This window comes from Gopherus flavomarginatus, chromosome 2 (assembly GCF_025201925.1).
Source record: "Gopherus flavomarginatus isolate rGopFla2 chromosome 2, rGopFla2.mat.asm, whole genome shotgun sequence".
In the NCBI taxonomy this organism is placed as follows: domain Eukaryota; kingdom Metazoa; phylum Chordata; order Testudines; family Testudinidae; genus Gopherus; species Gopherus flavomarginatus.
The window spans coordinates 268,432,351-268,449,992 of NC_066618.1; the positions used below are offsets into that span (position 1 = coordinate 268,432,351).

The window sequence follows — 17,642 nt, forward strand, 5'->3', positions numbered from 1 at the left end:
ATAATTCACCTTAACTCTTTGGGTACATCTTCACTACCGGCCAGATCCGCTGGCAGCGATCAATCCAGCGGGGATTGATTTATCGCATCTGGTCTAGTTGTGATAAATCGATCCCCGAGCACTCGCCCGTCGACTCCTGTACTCCAGCTTGGCGAGAGGCGCAGGCCGATTCGATGGGGGAGCAGCAGCAGTTGACTCACCGCAGTGAAGACACCGCAGTAAATCAATCTAAGTACGTCAACTTCAGCTACGTTATTCACGTAGCTGAAGTTGCGTAACTTAGATCGATTCTCCCCTCCCACCCAGTGTAGACTGGGCCTTAGATGTCAGATTTCTTTCTGTGAGAAGCAACACCAACATTTCAGCTCAGGCCCAAGGTAAAGTTACATTGTAACTGAAGAGACTTGAGTTTTACTGAAAGAACTAGGCATGTATATTCCAAACCTGACACTGTGTTCTGAGGCCGACACAAGCTAGTTTAGCTATGTGAAAATGCCTTGACAAATGAGAAACCAATCTGTTTTCCTTAAAATTAATGATAAACTGTAAAAACATTCAAAACATAGTAAAAAGTGTTTACTGGACTATGTTTAGGAATTACTGGAACCAAAGTGACATAACTTTAAACATACATAGCTTGTTACACATAAGAATGAAAGCACAAATGTACAGTAAATAAGTTTATTTATACATAGACAGCATAATATGTACACATGAGGACTATTGTGCTCCTAGAACATTAAGCAGTAACTCCTGTGGTATATCTTATTAAAGCAATTTTATTATACAACTGATTCAATGCAGTAGGTTCAGAGAATGGTGCAGAGAATAATGCATATTAACACTAAGCAGATATTCATATACATTTACTCTTGAAATGTACAAATATGAGAAATAAAGGCCATAAATGCAAGAGTACCTACACCACCCAGACCTCCTCTTTTATATAAATATGCACAAGTCCATTATCTAATGGTGATTTGCAGCCTTCTTTCCTGTTGCACTTTTATGTTAACACATTGGTCATTTCCATTTCCCAGGCACTGAATGCAAAGTCTTTGACACACTTCGGCGCCACTTCCACTGATTCAACTCAGTGCACTCCGGCCTTTGGAGTCTTCAGGTTCAAAAAATAAAAAGTATAAATAACACAAACAAACTTGTGGACATTTTTCACAAGTTATTTGCAACCAATACTGTCAAAGCAGCTGAATTGCAGTGCATCCATATGCAGGAGCATATAGCAGCTTTTGTGCACTTTGCAAAATAGAAAAAAATATATATATAACAAACAAAAACGTCTTTACTGGCTAGCTCTGTCTGTAGCTAGGAAGATGCTGTGCTGCTTCTGAGCCCTTTCCATTAAATTCTTTTTCTTCTTTCTCTTGTCCTTTGTTTTTACTGTCCTCCTTCCTAATTGGAAAAAAAAGCACAAAAACAAAACAAACAATCTTTAGGTAAAGGGTTATGTTGTGTTTTTGAGAGAATACAAAAATTGTTCCAGAAGCTGCTAGGAAAATATGTACTGAGTAGCAATGCTAACACAGGGTACATCTACACTGAAGAAAAGGAAGAAAGCCCTGTGGCAGCATATTTCAGAGCCAAGTGAACTGATTTGGGGCTAAAAATATCAGTATCAGAAGTTCCTGCTTGGGCTGAGATCCACACCCCTTTCTGGAATGTCTACATAGCTACTTTTAGCCCTGTGGTACAAACCCTACAAGCCCAAGTCAGTTGACCCAGGCTCTGAGAATCACTGTGTGACTTTGTTTTTGCCGTGTAGACATACCCACAGCTACTGTGTTAGTATGTTAGTCACCAGAATGGCAATTGTTCAGTGTGGTGCGAGAATAACCCAACTCTTAAGCAGGTATTTAAGTGTAGTCCTGAATACAGATGCTTTCTTCAGTCAGGGCCTTACACATGTGCTTAATGTGCTTTTAGGTACGAAGGAATAGGCCTTTAGATGGAAGCCTCCAGGTCCTATTGAGATATGCCGTGTGAGGAGTATAGGAAAAATTTATACTGCTGTATATGATCTGTGGAAAAAGAGAGGATTTCAGTCTCTAGATCTGTGAACCCAGCACCTTTCAGGAGTACTAAATTCACTTAAGAGGATGAGAGTGGAGAAAAATCAAAGTGTTCTATAATATAAAAAATAGTAAAATATAAGGAGAGAGAGAGAGTGAGTATTCTTTAGCAGTAGAGAAGTTTGTCAGTATGATCTTATCTTGATTTCATATGGTTTGTAAAATGAAGGCAGACACAATGAGAAGGTATGAAACATTTTCTCCATTTGATTATAAGACTTTAGATAAAGGATATGGTTCAAAAGGAAAGCATTTAGGGTTATATATCTAATGTACATATGATTTTAAGACTATATCTATTCTTGAGCATTATACCATTCAGTGTAATCATCATTAGGAGTTGATGGGGAGAAGAATATTTATTTTTATTTTTTAAAATATAACAGGCCATTAAGATAATGAGAGCACAACTGTGGTCCCACATTAAAATAATCAGAGTCCTAGGAGTTTACTTCTGCTTCCCATTAAAGTCTGGCATTAATGCTACAATGGCATTTTGCCATCCTTAAGCCTAGTTAATCTTACACAGTAAAACCTTAGTCCAACTAATCATTAACCGGAGCAGCTTTCAAGTTAAAACAAATTAGTAACACTGTATCTAATGCCCAGGCACATCTAATGAGGTCAGAAGGATGAAAAAGTTGACACTAAATTGCATTAAAACAAAGATGGTTTTAGTTATAAAAATGTCTATATCATACCAAAATTTTCTCATGCAATTATATTGGTATGATCCAGGGATCAAAACAGTGATGTTTAAACAGTTGTGTATTGTATTTTTTCCTCATACTTTACATGTTCAAAATAGTTTTTGAATCTTGGAGCAGTTCATTTATTAACTGGTAAATGGAGAGAAGCAATTTTGAAAGGGGTGATAAAGCTGCTAGTCAGAAGAGCAGGGTGTGCATTCATGGAGTTTTTCCAATGAAGCTGATCAGTACCTGACTATTTTATCACTTTGGTGGGACGAGTGCATACACCACTCAGTATAATATGTGCTCACCATCACATCTTGTTTTCTTTATCTTCCCCTCCAAAGAAGTAAACAGAATGCTGCATGGAGTGTTAATTCAGTAAAAGCTGTAAACTTTTTCACTGTAAACTCTGAAACTCACTGCTAAAATGACAGAGGAAAGACTACTCTGTATCCACTTGTTTCGGCATTCTACCACAGTTTCCCCTTACAAATCACATTGCTAGTGTGCTCTGTGAATATGATACCCCATGGTGAAGAAGCAATGAAATATAACAGATTTCCGTGAGTCTATATCATTGTACAGAGCAGCGACAAAGACCATTTCAAGTATTTTGATGGGATTCAGTTAGTCTATTAAAAACACAGTGATCTTGACAAAAAGTTTTACTGTTTTCCTTTTGGAAACAGCCCTAGAGCAGAAGTAACTCCTGCAGGTTGGAAAGGAGAGGGTTGAGTCAAGGAAAGAGAGTTAGCAGCTCTGGAATGCCCCCCATGTAATGCTATGCTGGCCCTCCACAAATCACACATTACCTTTTTGACCTAGTGCAATGGACAGACATTCTCTTGGGAAAACATCAGTTCTGTGTGCTGTCTGCACACGCATAGCCCCAAAGTCCATTTACAATTTCAGATGAAGAGCACTTGGTAATTTAAAAGGCATTCTTTTGGCTAGCTCGTTTTGTCCCCAGAATGTAATTCTTAGAGACTAGTGAAAAAAGTACTGAATGTGAAGGCTACAGAGTTCAAAGAAAGTGTGGTGCCAATGCCTCCGTGCACACAAAATTTAATTAAATTCAGACTTATCTTAGGGTGTTTACTTTGTCAGCAAATGTATGCTAAGAAGAAGAGAAGGAACTACCTTACATTTTCCTACAGACTGTTCCATTGCAGAGTGTTATGGTTTTGTATGTATAGTAGAGGAAGTAGATCTGCACACAAGCACAAAATGTCAAATCTCAGCCAACCAATTAGCTTGCGGGCACCAGAGAGACATGTAGGGGGAAGGATGAAAAGGCATTTTCCCCAGCATAGTCGGGGAGAGGCCCGGCCACTGCACTGGAGCGATTTCTTCAACTGTGTGGGTGAGGTAACCCTGGTGCAGAGGGAGGATGTGAAACAGCAGTGAATATACTCTGTCAACAACCCTCATACAGCCCCACTCATGTCCTGCTCTTGTCTATTGTGTGCCTCTGAGCAAGGACCTGAGCTGCTAGAGCCCCCTTCAATCCAAGCCCCTTCCATCAGAGTGGAATAAAACTGGCTCCAGGGGCTGGGGTTCCTGGGGCCTGCTGAAGTGAGTGTTAGATTTTACCCAGGATACATTACATACTGATTGCCCAGCACACTAAACAGAGAGAAATGGCTAAAGGCTGGATTGTGGCAGGCCCTCATGAGGCTACATAGGAGAGAGGGCAAGAGGAGTCTCTGAACTCAGGAAACGACATGGACCTTTAGCATCCCCCGATACACACACCCAAATGGGGTGAGGAGGAGGAGGAGCGTTGTTGTCCCAACCCCTACTCAGCACCACACTTCAGAGTGGCAGAAACGAGCTGCACCTGTCTAGAGAATGGTTCAGCTTCCCTAAAGGGTGCTATAGCCTGCATCCTTCTCAAGATGGGGAGCCTGGTACAATCCCCCTCAACATTCCCTATGTGGGAGCGTGGCCCCACACCACTCTCCAAACCAGCTAGTGTGTAAACACTGCAATGTTCTCCCAACTTGGCTCCAAGGCACCACTATCCATCTTAGTTTATGGTGTCACTGCATGAGACTGAAAGTGACAATAGCTCAGATACTAAATCTGATCCACACTGTTTATAAACCATCTTTCTCAGAGAGAATTCAAGCACGCAAGTCGTTTGGCACAGCAGCCTGGGATCTATGGCCGGCTCTGCTCTTTAAGAGGCAATTCACTATTTCTAGTAATAACAACTGTGCCTGTCATTTGGCATATAGCCATAGCCATTGCTTCAGCTTTCCAAGATAGCTGCCTCCTTATCAAGACTAATCTTCAGTAATTATTTTATTACTATGGTCAAATTCTCCTTGAAAGTTTGTGATGCATTACACCACTGGGATTAGAGTGAACAACAAATTAAACTGCATAAAGCAAAGACAGGATCACCTAGACTGTGTGTGTGTGTGTGTACATTTATTTAAACACTTTTCAAAAATGGATTGGTATTGTAAGACTGCAATTGGTATTGTAACATTTTCTCCGGTAGCCACTTAATCCTGATTTATCCTCACTGATGAAGCATTGAGTTTCCAAGCTTTGTTACAGGGACTTTCCAACAAAGCTTTGAACAGAACTTTTAGAAATTCTTTTGATGATTTATAGAGGCTGGTGCACAGAGCCTAGGAAACTCTGAAACTGAGCTAGATTCTCTGTATTGTTATTCACTATGAGAAGCATGTTTTACAAAGCATACCTATTTGAAAAATATTGTTCTGTATAGTTTGCATCACTCTACATTACCATTTTTTGCAGAGGTAATTTTGAAAAAGTATTACCTGAGAAGCCAGCCAGTGGCCTTTTGTACAGCTGGTCAAACTTTGTTATGATTAATATTAGTTATAAATTTAATAGGGCTGTTGATTAATCGCAGTTAACTCATGCGATTAATTTTAAAAAATTAACTGCGATTAAAAAATTAATTGTGATTAATCACACTGTTAAACAATGGAATACCAATTGAAATGTATTATATATTTTTGTATGTTTTTCTACATTTTCAAATATATTGATCTCTATTACAATACATAATACAAAGTGTACAGTGCTTGCTTTATATTATTTTTTATTACAAATATTTGCATTGTAAAAATTATAAACAAAACAAATAGTATTTTTCAATTCACTTCATACAAGTACTGTAGTGCAATCTCTTTATAGTGAAAGTGTAACTTACAAATGTAATTTTTTTTTGTTTGTTACATAACTGCACTCAAAAAAACTCCAATGTAAAACTTTAGAACCTACAAGTCCACTCAGTCCTACTTCTTATTCAGCCAATTGCTAAGACAAACAAGTGTGTTTACATTTACGGGAGATACTGCTGACTGCTTCTTAATTACAATGTCACCTGAAAGTGAGAACAGGTGTTCACATGGCACTTTTGTAGCTGGCATTGCAAGGTATTTACGTGCTAAACATTCATATGCCTCTTCATTCCTCTTCATGCTTCAGCTACCATCCCAGAGGATATGCTTCCATGCTGTTAATGCTCGTTAAAAATTAATATTTTAATTAAATTTGTGACTGAACTACTTGGGGGAGAATTGTTTGTCTCCTGTTCTGTTTTACCCGCATTCTGCCATAAATTTCATGTTATAGCATTCTCGGGTGATGACCCAGCACATGTTCATTTTAAGAACACTTTCACAGCAGATTTGACAAATGCAAAGAAGGTACCAATGTGAGATTTCTAAGGATAGATACAGCACTCAACTCAAGATTTGAGAATCTGAAGTGATTTCCAAAATCTGAGAGGGACAAGGTGTGGAGAATGCTTTCAAATGTCTTAAATGAGCAACACTCCAATGCGGAAACTACAGAACCCGAACCATCAAAAAAGAAAATCAACCTTCTGCTGATGGCATCTGACTCAGATGATGAAAATGAACATGCATCAGTACGCTCTGCTTTGGATCGTTATTTATTAGAACCCATCATCAGCATGGAAACATATATTCTGAAATGGTAGTTGAAGCATGAAGGGACGTATGAATCTTTAGCTACTCTGGCACGTAAATATTTTGCGATGCCGGCTACAACTGCTATGAGAACGCCTGATGTGGGCACCATTATCTCCTGCAAATTGTAACCAAAATTGTTTGTCTGGGTGATTGGCTGAAGTAGGATAGAGTGGACTTGTAGGTTCAAAAGTTTTACATTGTTTTATTTTTTAATGCAGTTATTTTTTGTACATAATTTTACATCTGTAAGTTCAACTTTCATTATAAAGAGATTGCACTACAGTACTTGTATGAGGTGAATTGAAAAATACTATTTCTTTTGTTTTTTACATTGCAAATATTTGTAATAAAAATAAATATAAAGTGAGCACTGTACATTTTGTATTCTGTGTTGTAATTGAAATCAATATATTTGAAAATTAGAAAACATGCAAAAATATTTAAATAAATGGTATTTTATTATTAACAGTGTGATTAATCGCATGATTAATCATGATTCATTTTTTTTAATCGTGATTAATTTTTTTCATCGCTTGACAGCCCTAAAATTTTGCTTTTTTGTTTAGTGCCAAATTATACATGAATCAATCCTTCTTTTCTACTAATGTATTTGTTATTTAGAAATACTAGCCAAGGCTGTCTGAGCTAGTAATTTTTAGTGTTCTTTACGAACTGTTCACTAATTATACAGTATGAGTTATTCATAGTGTGTGGCCGGTCACTCAGTTTGCAGTGTACTGCTTCTGCCCCCTGCTTGGATGACAAACCAATCGGCAGGTCAGTAACAAACAGTGAATAATGCACTTTCAGCATGTATTTCTGGACAAATCATTCTTGGAACTAATATTCACAAACCTGTTCACGAATATGCAGCTGCTGACCCTATACTGGGGAATAATGGCCCCACAAAGCATCAGACCTAATCTAGCACTTTCATTTATGAATCAGGATTTTATTGTTGACCATCTGACCATCTGTAGTCCTGTAGTTACTGCTGCACACTCCCATGCAAGACATATTGCGCTCAGTACCCTGCTCGAGGGTTTCACCACCTGCCATGTCCTCAGAGCCTGAGATAAGCATATTTTATACATTAACAATGTTATCAAGAAACTACTCTCGTAGAGCTATTATACTCTGGTTAATTCCACGGCTGTTACGACACGTAGTATCAGTTTAGTATCTGATCCATGCTCTATCTGGGGAATAACTGTATATTCTGCCTAAACAGAAAGATGGATGCGATGTGATAGGATTTCTCCATTTCTGGCTTCTCTAGATTGATAAAATACAGCTCTTCTCCACAAGAGGGCAGTAAATATTTACAATACTAAAGCATAATGCCGACGACTGTGACTACAATTTAATTTCTAGTATGCATGATTTGGTTCTCAGATTATTATTATGTTGGCGGTGCCAAAATCTGCCAACTGTTTTTTTTTGTTGTTGTTTTTTCTTTTATATAATATATATGGAAAATATTTAAATTGCCCTTGCTGTTTCTTTAATATTTAGAATTTAAAATTCTATTTCAATATATTGCTGTATCAATAGGGCATGAAGGTGCAACCCTATTCTTCCCACTCCCATCCACATATTTACATATTCAGAGGTTTCACATATCAGCAGCTATGAGTATTAAGTTAAAACAATAGTGGCTGGGGCATGAGGCAGAACTTTCTAAATATATTCCTCCTGATCTTTCCCTCGGTCTCAATTCTGCTTTTGGGGGTTCAGTGCTTTTACATTTGTAAATCACTCCTGTCATTCTCCCACTTGGGGCAGTATGTCCTTTGTATGATGAGCAGGAAGTGGTTGTTCCATTCAAATAATGTTGTTTGAGTGCAGTATCAACTACAATCAGCTATCAACAACAATGGAAAAGCAATAGGGAAAGCAGAGAAGTTGGAGATCCACAGATTCCACAGCCAGAAGGGACCATTGTGATCATCTAGTCAGATTTCCTGTCTATCACAGGCCATAGAACTTCCACAAAATAATTCTAGCAGATCTTTTAGAAAATCATGCAATCTTGATTTCAAAATTTCCAGTAATAGATAATCCACCATTACTCTTGGTAGGTTGTTCCAATGGTTAAATACTCTCACTGTTAACAATTTACACCTTATTTCAGTCTGAATTTGTCTAGCTTCAATTTGCAGCCATTGGACCGTGTTATACCTTTCTCTGCTACATTGAAGAGCCCATTGTTGAATATTTATTCCCCATGTAGGTACTTATAAACTGTAATCAAGTCACCCCCTAGTCCTCTCTTTGTTAATCTAAATGGAGTCTCTCATTATAAGGCATGTTTCCTAATCCTTCAATCATTCTCATGGCTCTTTTGAACCCTCTCCAATTTATCAACCTTCTTTAATTGTGGATACCAGAACTGGACACAATATTCCAGCAGTGGTTGCACCAGTACCAAATACAGAGGTAAAATAGCCTCAGTACTTCTAACACAAGATTTATGCTGTTTATCCATCTAAAAATTGCATTAGCCCTTTTGGCCACAGAATAACTAGCGAGAACAAAAATTGAAAGAAACGTGCCAAGAGAACATTTTTGAAGAGGCTGGATTGGCATGGTAGTGCCTAAAACTTGGCACTATCATGTCTAAAAGCTTGGATGCTTAGATATCTACATTTGATTTACAGTTTGCATCCTCTAGACATTATAAACATTCACTTAAAAAAAGGCCAGAGATAATGGAGAACAGTCAAGCAAGCCAAACAGTCAAATTGACCACAGATAGTTTTTTATATATATATAAAAACTATTACACATACATATAAAAAGGGAAACTGATGTGTAAATCTTATTGCTCTCCAAAGGCAATTCATTTCCTAGTACTCTCAGCAGGGTTAAGAAGTTGCAGGAATTAGTAGCAACTTTCCATGTTCTGGTGTAGATTTAGGGATATAGCTAGGTGTCAGGAGCCAGTAATTCCACAGTGAGTCATTTGAGCGCTGGCCAGCACTCGCAATGCTCGGCTGTGTTATGAAATGTACAGTAGTGCCCTAGTCTAGGTGCTATCACCACCAGAATGCTCAATACACAAAACCAGGCTTGTAGAGAGAATGCAAGATGGCTACCAAGAAGAGGCACAGGAAAGGAACTAGGCAAACTTTATAATTATTTCATATTCCGATTGCATCATTGACTGAAGGACCCATCAGTATAAGAGGTCTGCTGTACTGGGTGCTGTACACAGGGCCGGCTCCAGGTTTTCTGCCGCCCCAAGCGGTGAAAAAACAAACAAACAAAAAAAAAAAGCCAGCCAATCAGAGGTACTACGGTGGCAGCTCAATAGTGCCTCTCCATTTTTCGGTGGTGGGTCCTTCACTCCCTCTCCTCCTCTTCAGCAGCACTTCAGCAGCAACTCAAAGAGGAAGAGAGGGATCTGCCGCCGAATTCCTGCCGAAGACTCAGACGGGCCGCCCCGGTACTGGACGAGTGCTGCCTCTTTGTATTGGCCACCCCAAGCACCTGCTTCCTTAGCTGGTGACTGGAGCCGGCCCTGGCTGTACAAACACATACAAAGATAAATCCTGGGTGCTAAATTGGATTAACACACTGCCAGTGCAATGCAGTGGAGGCAAGTTCCACCGAAAGGAGTATCACAAACACATGAAGATTGAAAGATAAGAATTCCCACTGCCTTCAGAGCCTGGAATGGATCCCAAGATTTCTGAGTTTCACCATCGTGATGCTGACACAAAATATCCGTAACCCCTCCTGGCAAAGTATGTGTTTGATCCCCCTCCAGTGATGGTTCACACGATGATGACAACCTACTACTGCTATCAGGTACTCCATTAGCTGAAGTGGCTGAGATCTGTGTGGTGGATCTAAAAGTTCCAACCCTGCTGATAATCCGAGTGTCAATATGAAACTGCATAAATGGATTTTTTGGGTTTTTTTTGCTGTTTTAAATAACTGAAAAATTACACCAAGACCTCTCTCCCCAGCTCCCACCAGCCACAAAAAATGGTGGAAGTCTACACAGCAGTGAAACAGCCCCACAGTTTGGGCCTCAAGAGCCCTAGTCAGCTGGCATGGGCCAGCTGTGGGTTTTTCTTTGCTGTGTTGATATACCCTTAGTGACTCATTGCATGACTTGGACAAATGACTACATTTTACATATGAAAAATATAATATGTATACGGGTATAATAAAGGTATAGTAAACAGGAACACTGACAGACAATCATATATCTGTTAATACTTTGAGCTACCATCTCTCATTCTAACTAAGGTGTTTTATACAGCACAGTTCACCAGCTACTCTGGTTAAGGTGATATAGAAGAACAAAGAATTATCAGGAGAAACAAATATTCCAGCTGTTCCAAATTTCTGCATACCAGCCCTACAGACTGGGTAAGGGATTCTTTTTACTTTGAGCCACATCCAGTAAAAAATAAAATACTGATTTTTTTTTATCTAAGGGGAAAAGGGAAGAAGTAAATTGAAGACAGACTTTTGCCATTTCCTGCTCCTCTCAAAGTAGGCATCCACTTTCCTTTTGGCCCATGAAAACCTATCTAGAAAGAACCTTCTACATGAAACTGGAAGCAAGACCTATAAAAATCTATCAATGAAACTTCCCTTCTGGCTAACTCTGAAAAATCTTCAGAAGATGTCTGTTTAGGGAGTACTAAGTCCTACAGAAATAATATAGTTTACAAGTAGCAAAAACAAAAAAAATCAAACAAAAGATATCTCAGTGGATCTTCCCTGGTTGAGCTTACAGCAAGATAAGGAAACCAAAGCTGTACAAAGTTCACTGACAATAAGAGTCTTGGTAGGGAGAGCTTAAGGGAAACTTTATACACAATGTGTTTTGCACCATGCACAGTAGAGGGCAGTGGTGATACTAATTGTAGACTTGTCTCCCCTGCCAGTTATTAATTTACTTTCACCCTTCCAAACAAGAATACTAATTTTCTTTGCAGAAGCAGCCACTTACTCTGCCTTGAATAGAAGCCAACTGACTCATTTTACAAAATAAGATTAAAAATAAGGACCTCACACAAAGAGGATCATGGAAGAAGCAGAAAGAAGGGGGAGAGAGTCTGTCAGCTGTAAAGTGCTACAAAACTTCTCAGAAAAATCACAGTCAAAGTAGGTGTTTAACTGAGAAGCAAGATAATCTAAGAAATGTTGAGCCTGATTCTCCTTTTCCTTGTGGTGGTGTAAAATCACGAGTAACTCCACTGCAGTCAATACAGACGTCTGTTGCAGGTTCAATCAGAATTAAACATCCTGTATTATGGATATCATCATGCACGAGGTGCTGAGGGCTCAACCTGATCCTGCAAGGTGCTGATCACACTCAGCTCACTCGTTGAGGGCACTCAGCACAATGTAAGTTCAGGCCCTCCATAAGCAGAGCCAGGCAAAACATTTGTACTGCAAAGTTTTTTTTCCTTTTTCAATTTGTCTGTTTTTGAGTTTGAGGTGATCTTTTAACACTTCTTAGTGCTAGTTTTTGTAACTTATTTGTCACTCTCTGAGTGGGTTATTTTTTAAATTAAAAAAATCCACTTTTGCTTAGAAAAATTCCACACTTGTGAATGCTTAAAAGCTGGAGGAGGAAACGATGCTGCCCCCAAAGCCATATGGTCTAGAGGATTAAGCATTAAGAATCAGGATGTCCGGAATTCTATCCCTGATTGCTACTAACAAGCCTTAATACTGCCACTTCATACAGCACTTTACAACACTTGTCAAATCAGTATCCCCAATTCACAAGTGTTTAAATAAATTCAGACTTCAAGTAACATGCCTGGTGATACACAGCAAGTCAGAACCAGGTCTGGAATACAAGTCTCCAGTGACCAGTTCTAGGTCTAATCCACTAAAATACAATGCCTCCCAAGGCAAGTCATATAGGCCTCTGCAAACATTCATTCACATAAGAAATCCCACTTAATTCAATCAGGAATACTCTTAAAGTAAATCATTTGCAGGACTGGGGCCCTAGACAAAATTCTCTAGTTTGGATGCATAGAGTTAGGTACCTAACAAAATGGCCTGATTTTGAAAAGAACTGTAGGCTCTACCGATCTGAAAATCAGGCCACTTTTCCTTAGGTGTTCACAGGTGGATTTATGTTCCCAACTTAGGTAACTCTGATGCAAAATTTTGGCCTTAGCTCCTGCATCTGTTTCCCCCCAAACCGATGATCAAAATGACACCTAAGAAATGACATTTGAATGTTATATAACAAAATAGTTCAGTGTTAAACTGAAAGTTTTATAGGATGTGAGACAGAGGTGGAAGAGCTGTTGAACCAGGAGGGGTCTGCTGTTGCATCTACCATTATGTATCTGTTAAGATACCTACAAGCATCTAAATGAGAGGGCTGATCACAAGAGTTCCCCTAACACAAAAAGAATAATCACTTTAACAACAATTTGTGTTGACCATCCAGTTTCAGAGGGGAGATCATGGAAACCAAGACAACGATTTAGAACAGTCAAAAGTCAATTTCCTATCACTAAGCCTATAAATAATAGAAGTATAAAAACAAATTTGAAAGTAATGAACAATATGTTCATACACAGATTATAACTATGTGTATATACATATTACCTGTGCTCAGATATGGCTTTATTTGATAATGTTCTGAAGTTTGGTTCTGAACTTCCCCAAAACTGGAGTGGACTCAGATCTGGTGTTCTGGCTTAGAATCTGCTTAATATTTCAAAACAGGCTCTCCACTTCTCTTCCATCTTCCCTTCTCCTTACCTATTTTACTGACTTTACTTTTCATTTCTTTATACGTTGCAAAGAAAAAACATTTTTCTATTACGATACGAATGATTTGTGGCGCCTGCAAGATTTAATTCCGGCACTAGAAATTGGATTATGTTCCATTAAGGGCCTCTCACATACTCGAATTATGTTGGGAAGGTACCATTTTGCAGCCAATTTTTATTTTCCAAAGTGCTATTTAGCTGCAAATTTTTAAAATTCCTTTTAAGAGCCTTGATCAAGAACACAATAAACACACCTACTTTATTCCCACAACTTTATTAGTGAAGCAGCAGAAATGTTCGGGGATCAATTCTGCCACCCTTACAGTGAACAGCACTTTGATATACAAGTAATCCTATTAAAATTCAGTGTGAGTAAGGGTGGCAGAATCAAGTCCTTGGAAACTAAAACAAAGTATTATCCATCAGGAATGCTGCTGTTGTAACAATGGAACACTTAATATTTACCAATTATCTAATGTTGAAGACCACTTCTTTAGCTCAGCTAGGAGTTAAATTATTAACTTCATCAAGACTATTGGTGCACAGCATTACCCAGTCTTTTTTAAATTGTTCATATAAGTGACATGGATTGTATCTGAGAGGATGCACAAATTTATATTTCAGTATGGTCAGATGAAACACATTAAAGATTTTTTCCGGGTTAAAATGTCACTGATGGATATAATGGACTTCCAGTCAGAACATTAGTCGATCCTTGCTAAATTTTTATATCAGCACTGTGGTTAAGTTTGAACCCATATATCCGTACAGGTTCTCTCCCCTCAAATTTTCCCTGTGCCTAATAAAATTTAAAGCACAGCTCTTTATACCATCTTTTATCCATTTATTGAGACCCAAGCTCCTCCCATCTAGCTGACCCTGCACATGAAACTAGAGAAAGCTAGTATAGGAGTTCCAGGGCAAAGCTTTTTATCCTAATAATTTAAATTTAGTTTCCAGGATCCCTCTCCTACCCATCTCTTGGTCATTGGTATCCATATGTGCTACAGCCACCAGCTCATCCCCAGAACTTATCAGAAGTTTGTACAGATATTGCATGAGATTTGCCACTGAAGGGTTGTCAAGGTCATCAGATACCCATCTATTAATCAAATCCTCTAAGAAATAGAGATGATGATAGGTAGTCTGGGACCCCCAGGACAGAGAGAACCATGAGGAATTCTACACAGCCAGAGGTAACAAATCTGCTACTCAGCATGGCAGCCACAGATAATGTCTGTTAGGCCTCAGCTGAAGGAAAACAACAGAGAACTTCAGGGTCCATACCTAAACATAGCTGCTCAGCTCATTCCACAAGGACCTCAAGTGTTCTCAAGAGACAGACCGTAATAAAGAAAACACAATCGTCAGCAAGGCCTGTGTATTAAGGAGAGTGGATAGAACACTCTACAATGGCCGAAAAGGCAGCAGGGTGGCATGCTTTCCTCCTGGAGCACCAACAAGGGGCTTGACTACAACGTTGGTGGGATTCTAAAGGCAAAACAAGCAAGACACCATGGATGATACTAATGCCACAGCTTCAAGTGACACTTCACAGATTGTTGAAGACTTCTGGGATGCCAGAAGTGAAATGCAGGGGAGGAATGTTTGGGACTTCAATTTGCAGCTACTTTTTGGTTCATGAGCAAGGGAAGAGAGCTGGCAGAAAGTAGTGGAGGAGAATGGTTGGCTAGGTTGATGTAAAACGGAGAGGTTTGGTTCTGTGTAACATTGGATCACCTTGGAGATGGGGCTGTACAGTTTACATGGCATCTAGGTCAGTAGCAAGAGATCTTCCGGATGACCGACTAGTTAAACTAGTCAGAAAGACATTAAACAAGGGGTCGGCAATCTCTGCCATGCGGCTCGCCAGGGTAAGCATTGTGGAGGGCTGGGCCAGTTTGTTTACCTGCCGCATCAGCAGATTCGGCCAAACGCGGCTCCCACTGGCCGCAGTTCACCATCCCAAACCAATGGGGGCGGCGGGAAGTGAAGCGGGCGAGGGATGTGCTGGCCATGGCTTCCTGCCGCCCCCATTGGCTTGGGATGGCGAACCGTGGCCAGTGGGAGCTGCAGTCGGCCGAACCTACTGACACGGCAGATAAACAAACTGGCCCAGCCCGCCAGAGTGCTTACCCTGGCGAGCCGTGTGCCAGAGGTTGCCGACCCCTGAATTAAACTAACAACAGAGAAGGGAGATGTTAAGGGGGCAAACACAGAAATATAACTCACACTCAAGGTGTTATGAACATAATGAATCAAAGAATCACAAAACATGAAGAGAAAAGTTAATTGCCTATTTACCAGTGCTTGGAGCTTGGGTAATAATCAGAAGAGCTTATGTATGAGAAAAAATGGCATAGCTGGTATTACAGAAATCTGGTGAGTGGATTCATACAACTGGAATGTTAAATCACTGGTTACAAAATATGTCTGAAGAATAGAGTTGGCAAAATTTGACTGGCTGGCACACTAAATCAAAGATACCATTATCTGTTTTAGTCTCATGGGCAATTCAGAAGCACAAGACCTGAAATATTTAAAGACCAAACTTCTAAATGATCAAGCACATGACAGGGTATTGGTCCAGGATACTAAGGATGTTACTGACTATGACATCAGATTAGAAAACAGGATGAGCTGCTCCTTAAGCATCTGTCTATAATGTATAAAACAAACAAAAAAAACACAACAACCCGTCCATGAGTTTTCCAGCCTGGGGGACATATGCTGGGGGTCTCATGCTGCCAGTAGTAAAATGGCTTTGGAGTTTTTACAAAACTAGGAAGTCTTCTAACACCAAAATATTGCACACAATACAGAGCAATTGAGTATTTGCCCTTATTCTGACAATAATGATTAGTGAATACTCAGGTGATAAATCATCTGGGGCCGCTGCCAGCTTGGATTTAAAGGATAAGCTGATAACTCAAAAAGTAGATGCTATATGGCTTTGTTGTCCAGTGTATTAGCAGAGCTTTCTCTCTGACTTACAAGAGAGGTACTTCACCTAGACAAACTTCTTTGAGGGAGCTATGAGCTACTAAATGGCTAGCCATATTGGTACTCATGGCATTCCACATTCTGACCAGTGCTGTTATACTTGCTTCTAATCACATCACTAAAATAATAGAAATGTATACACGCTCTCTCTCTCTCAGAAGCTGGAAAACGACATTTCTGTCCCTATAGCTTTCTCTGGGTACGTCTACACTACGGGATTATTCCGATTTTACATAAACCGGTTTTGTATAAAGTCGAGCGCAAGCGGCCACACTAAGCATATTAATTCGGTGGTGTACGTCCATGGTCCGAGGCTAGTGTCGATTTCTGGAGCGTCGCACTGTGGGTAGGTTCTCGGTAAATGTCGTCACTCATTCCTTCCTCCGGGAAAGCAACGGCAGACAATCATTTCGAACCCTTTTTCCCTGGATTGCCCTGGCAGACACCATAGCACGGCAACCATGGAGCCCGTGCAGCTTTTTTTTACTGTCACCGTATGTGTACTGGATGCCACTGACAGAGGCGATACTGCAGCGCTACACAGCAGCATTCATTTGCTTTTGCATGATAGCACAGACGGTAATCAGTCATTCTGTACCGTCCGCTGCCATTGTAAATTGGCAATGAGATGATGGCTATCTGTCGTTCTGTACCATCCGCTGCTATCATGAGTGCCCCTGGCTGAGGTCGGCAGGGGGCGCAAAGGCAAAAATGGGAATGACTCCCCGAGTTAATCCCTCGTTTATGGTATCTAAAAATAGAGTCAGTCCTGCCTAGAATATGGGGCAAGTGTACTAGAGAACAAGTGTATCAGAGAGCCAGAGAGCACAGCTGCTCCGTGTCAGATCCCGGAGAAATGATGAGCTGCATGCCATTCACGGGGGTTGCCCCTGCAACAACCCCACCCGTTGCTTCCCTCCTCCCCAACCTTCCTGGGCTACCATGGCAGTGTCCTTCCCATTTGTGTCATGAAGTTATAAAGAATGCAGGAATAAGAAACACTGACTTGTTAGTGAGATAAAATGAGGGGGAGGCAGCCTCCAGCTGTTGTGATAGTCCAGGCAGGACAGGAGAGGGGAGGGGAGCCCAGCATCCCGCTACTAT

The 17,642-nt window shown here is 40.0% G+C and overlaps 1 protein-coding gene across 2 annotated transcripts in view; it reads right to left on the reverse strand.

The window, feature by feature from the left end:
- Positions 1 to 284: 284 nt before the first annotated feature.
- The window catches only part of RSPO2 (R-spondin 2), a 93,074-nt gene continuing 75,716 nt past the window's right edge, over positions 285 to 17,642 (reverse strand). For both annotated transcript variants that reach the window (XM_050941430.1, XM_050941429.1), the window contains exon 4: positions 285 to 1,413. In XM_050941430.1, the coding sequence (XP_050797387.1) occupies positions 1,304 to 1,413 (110 nt within the window). In that variant the 3' untranslated portion in view covers positions 285 to 1,303. The remainder of the gene's footprint in view (positions 1,414 to 17,642) is intronic.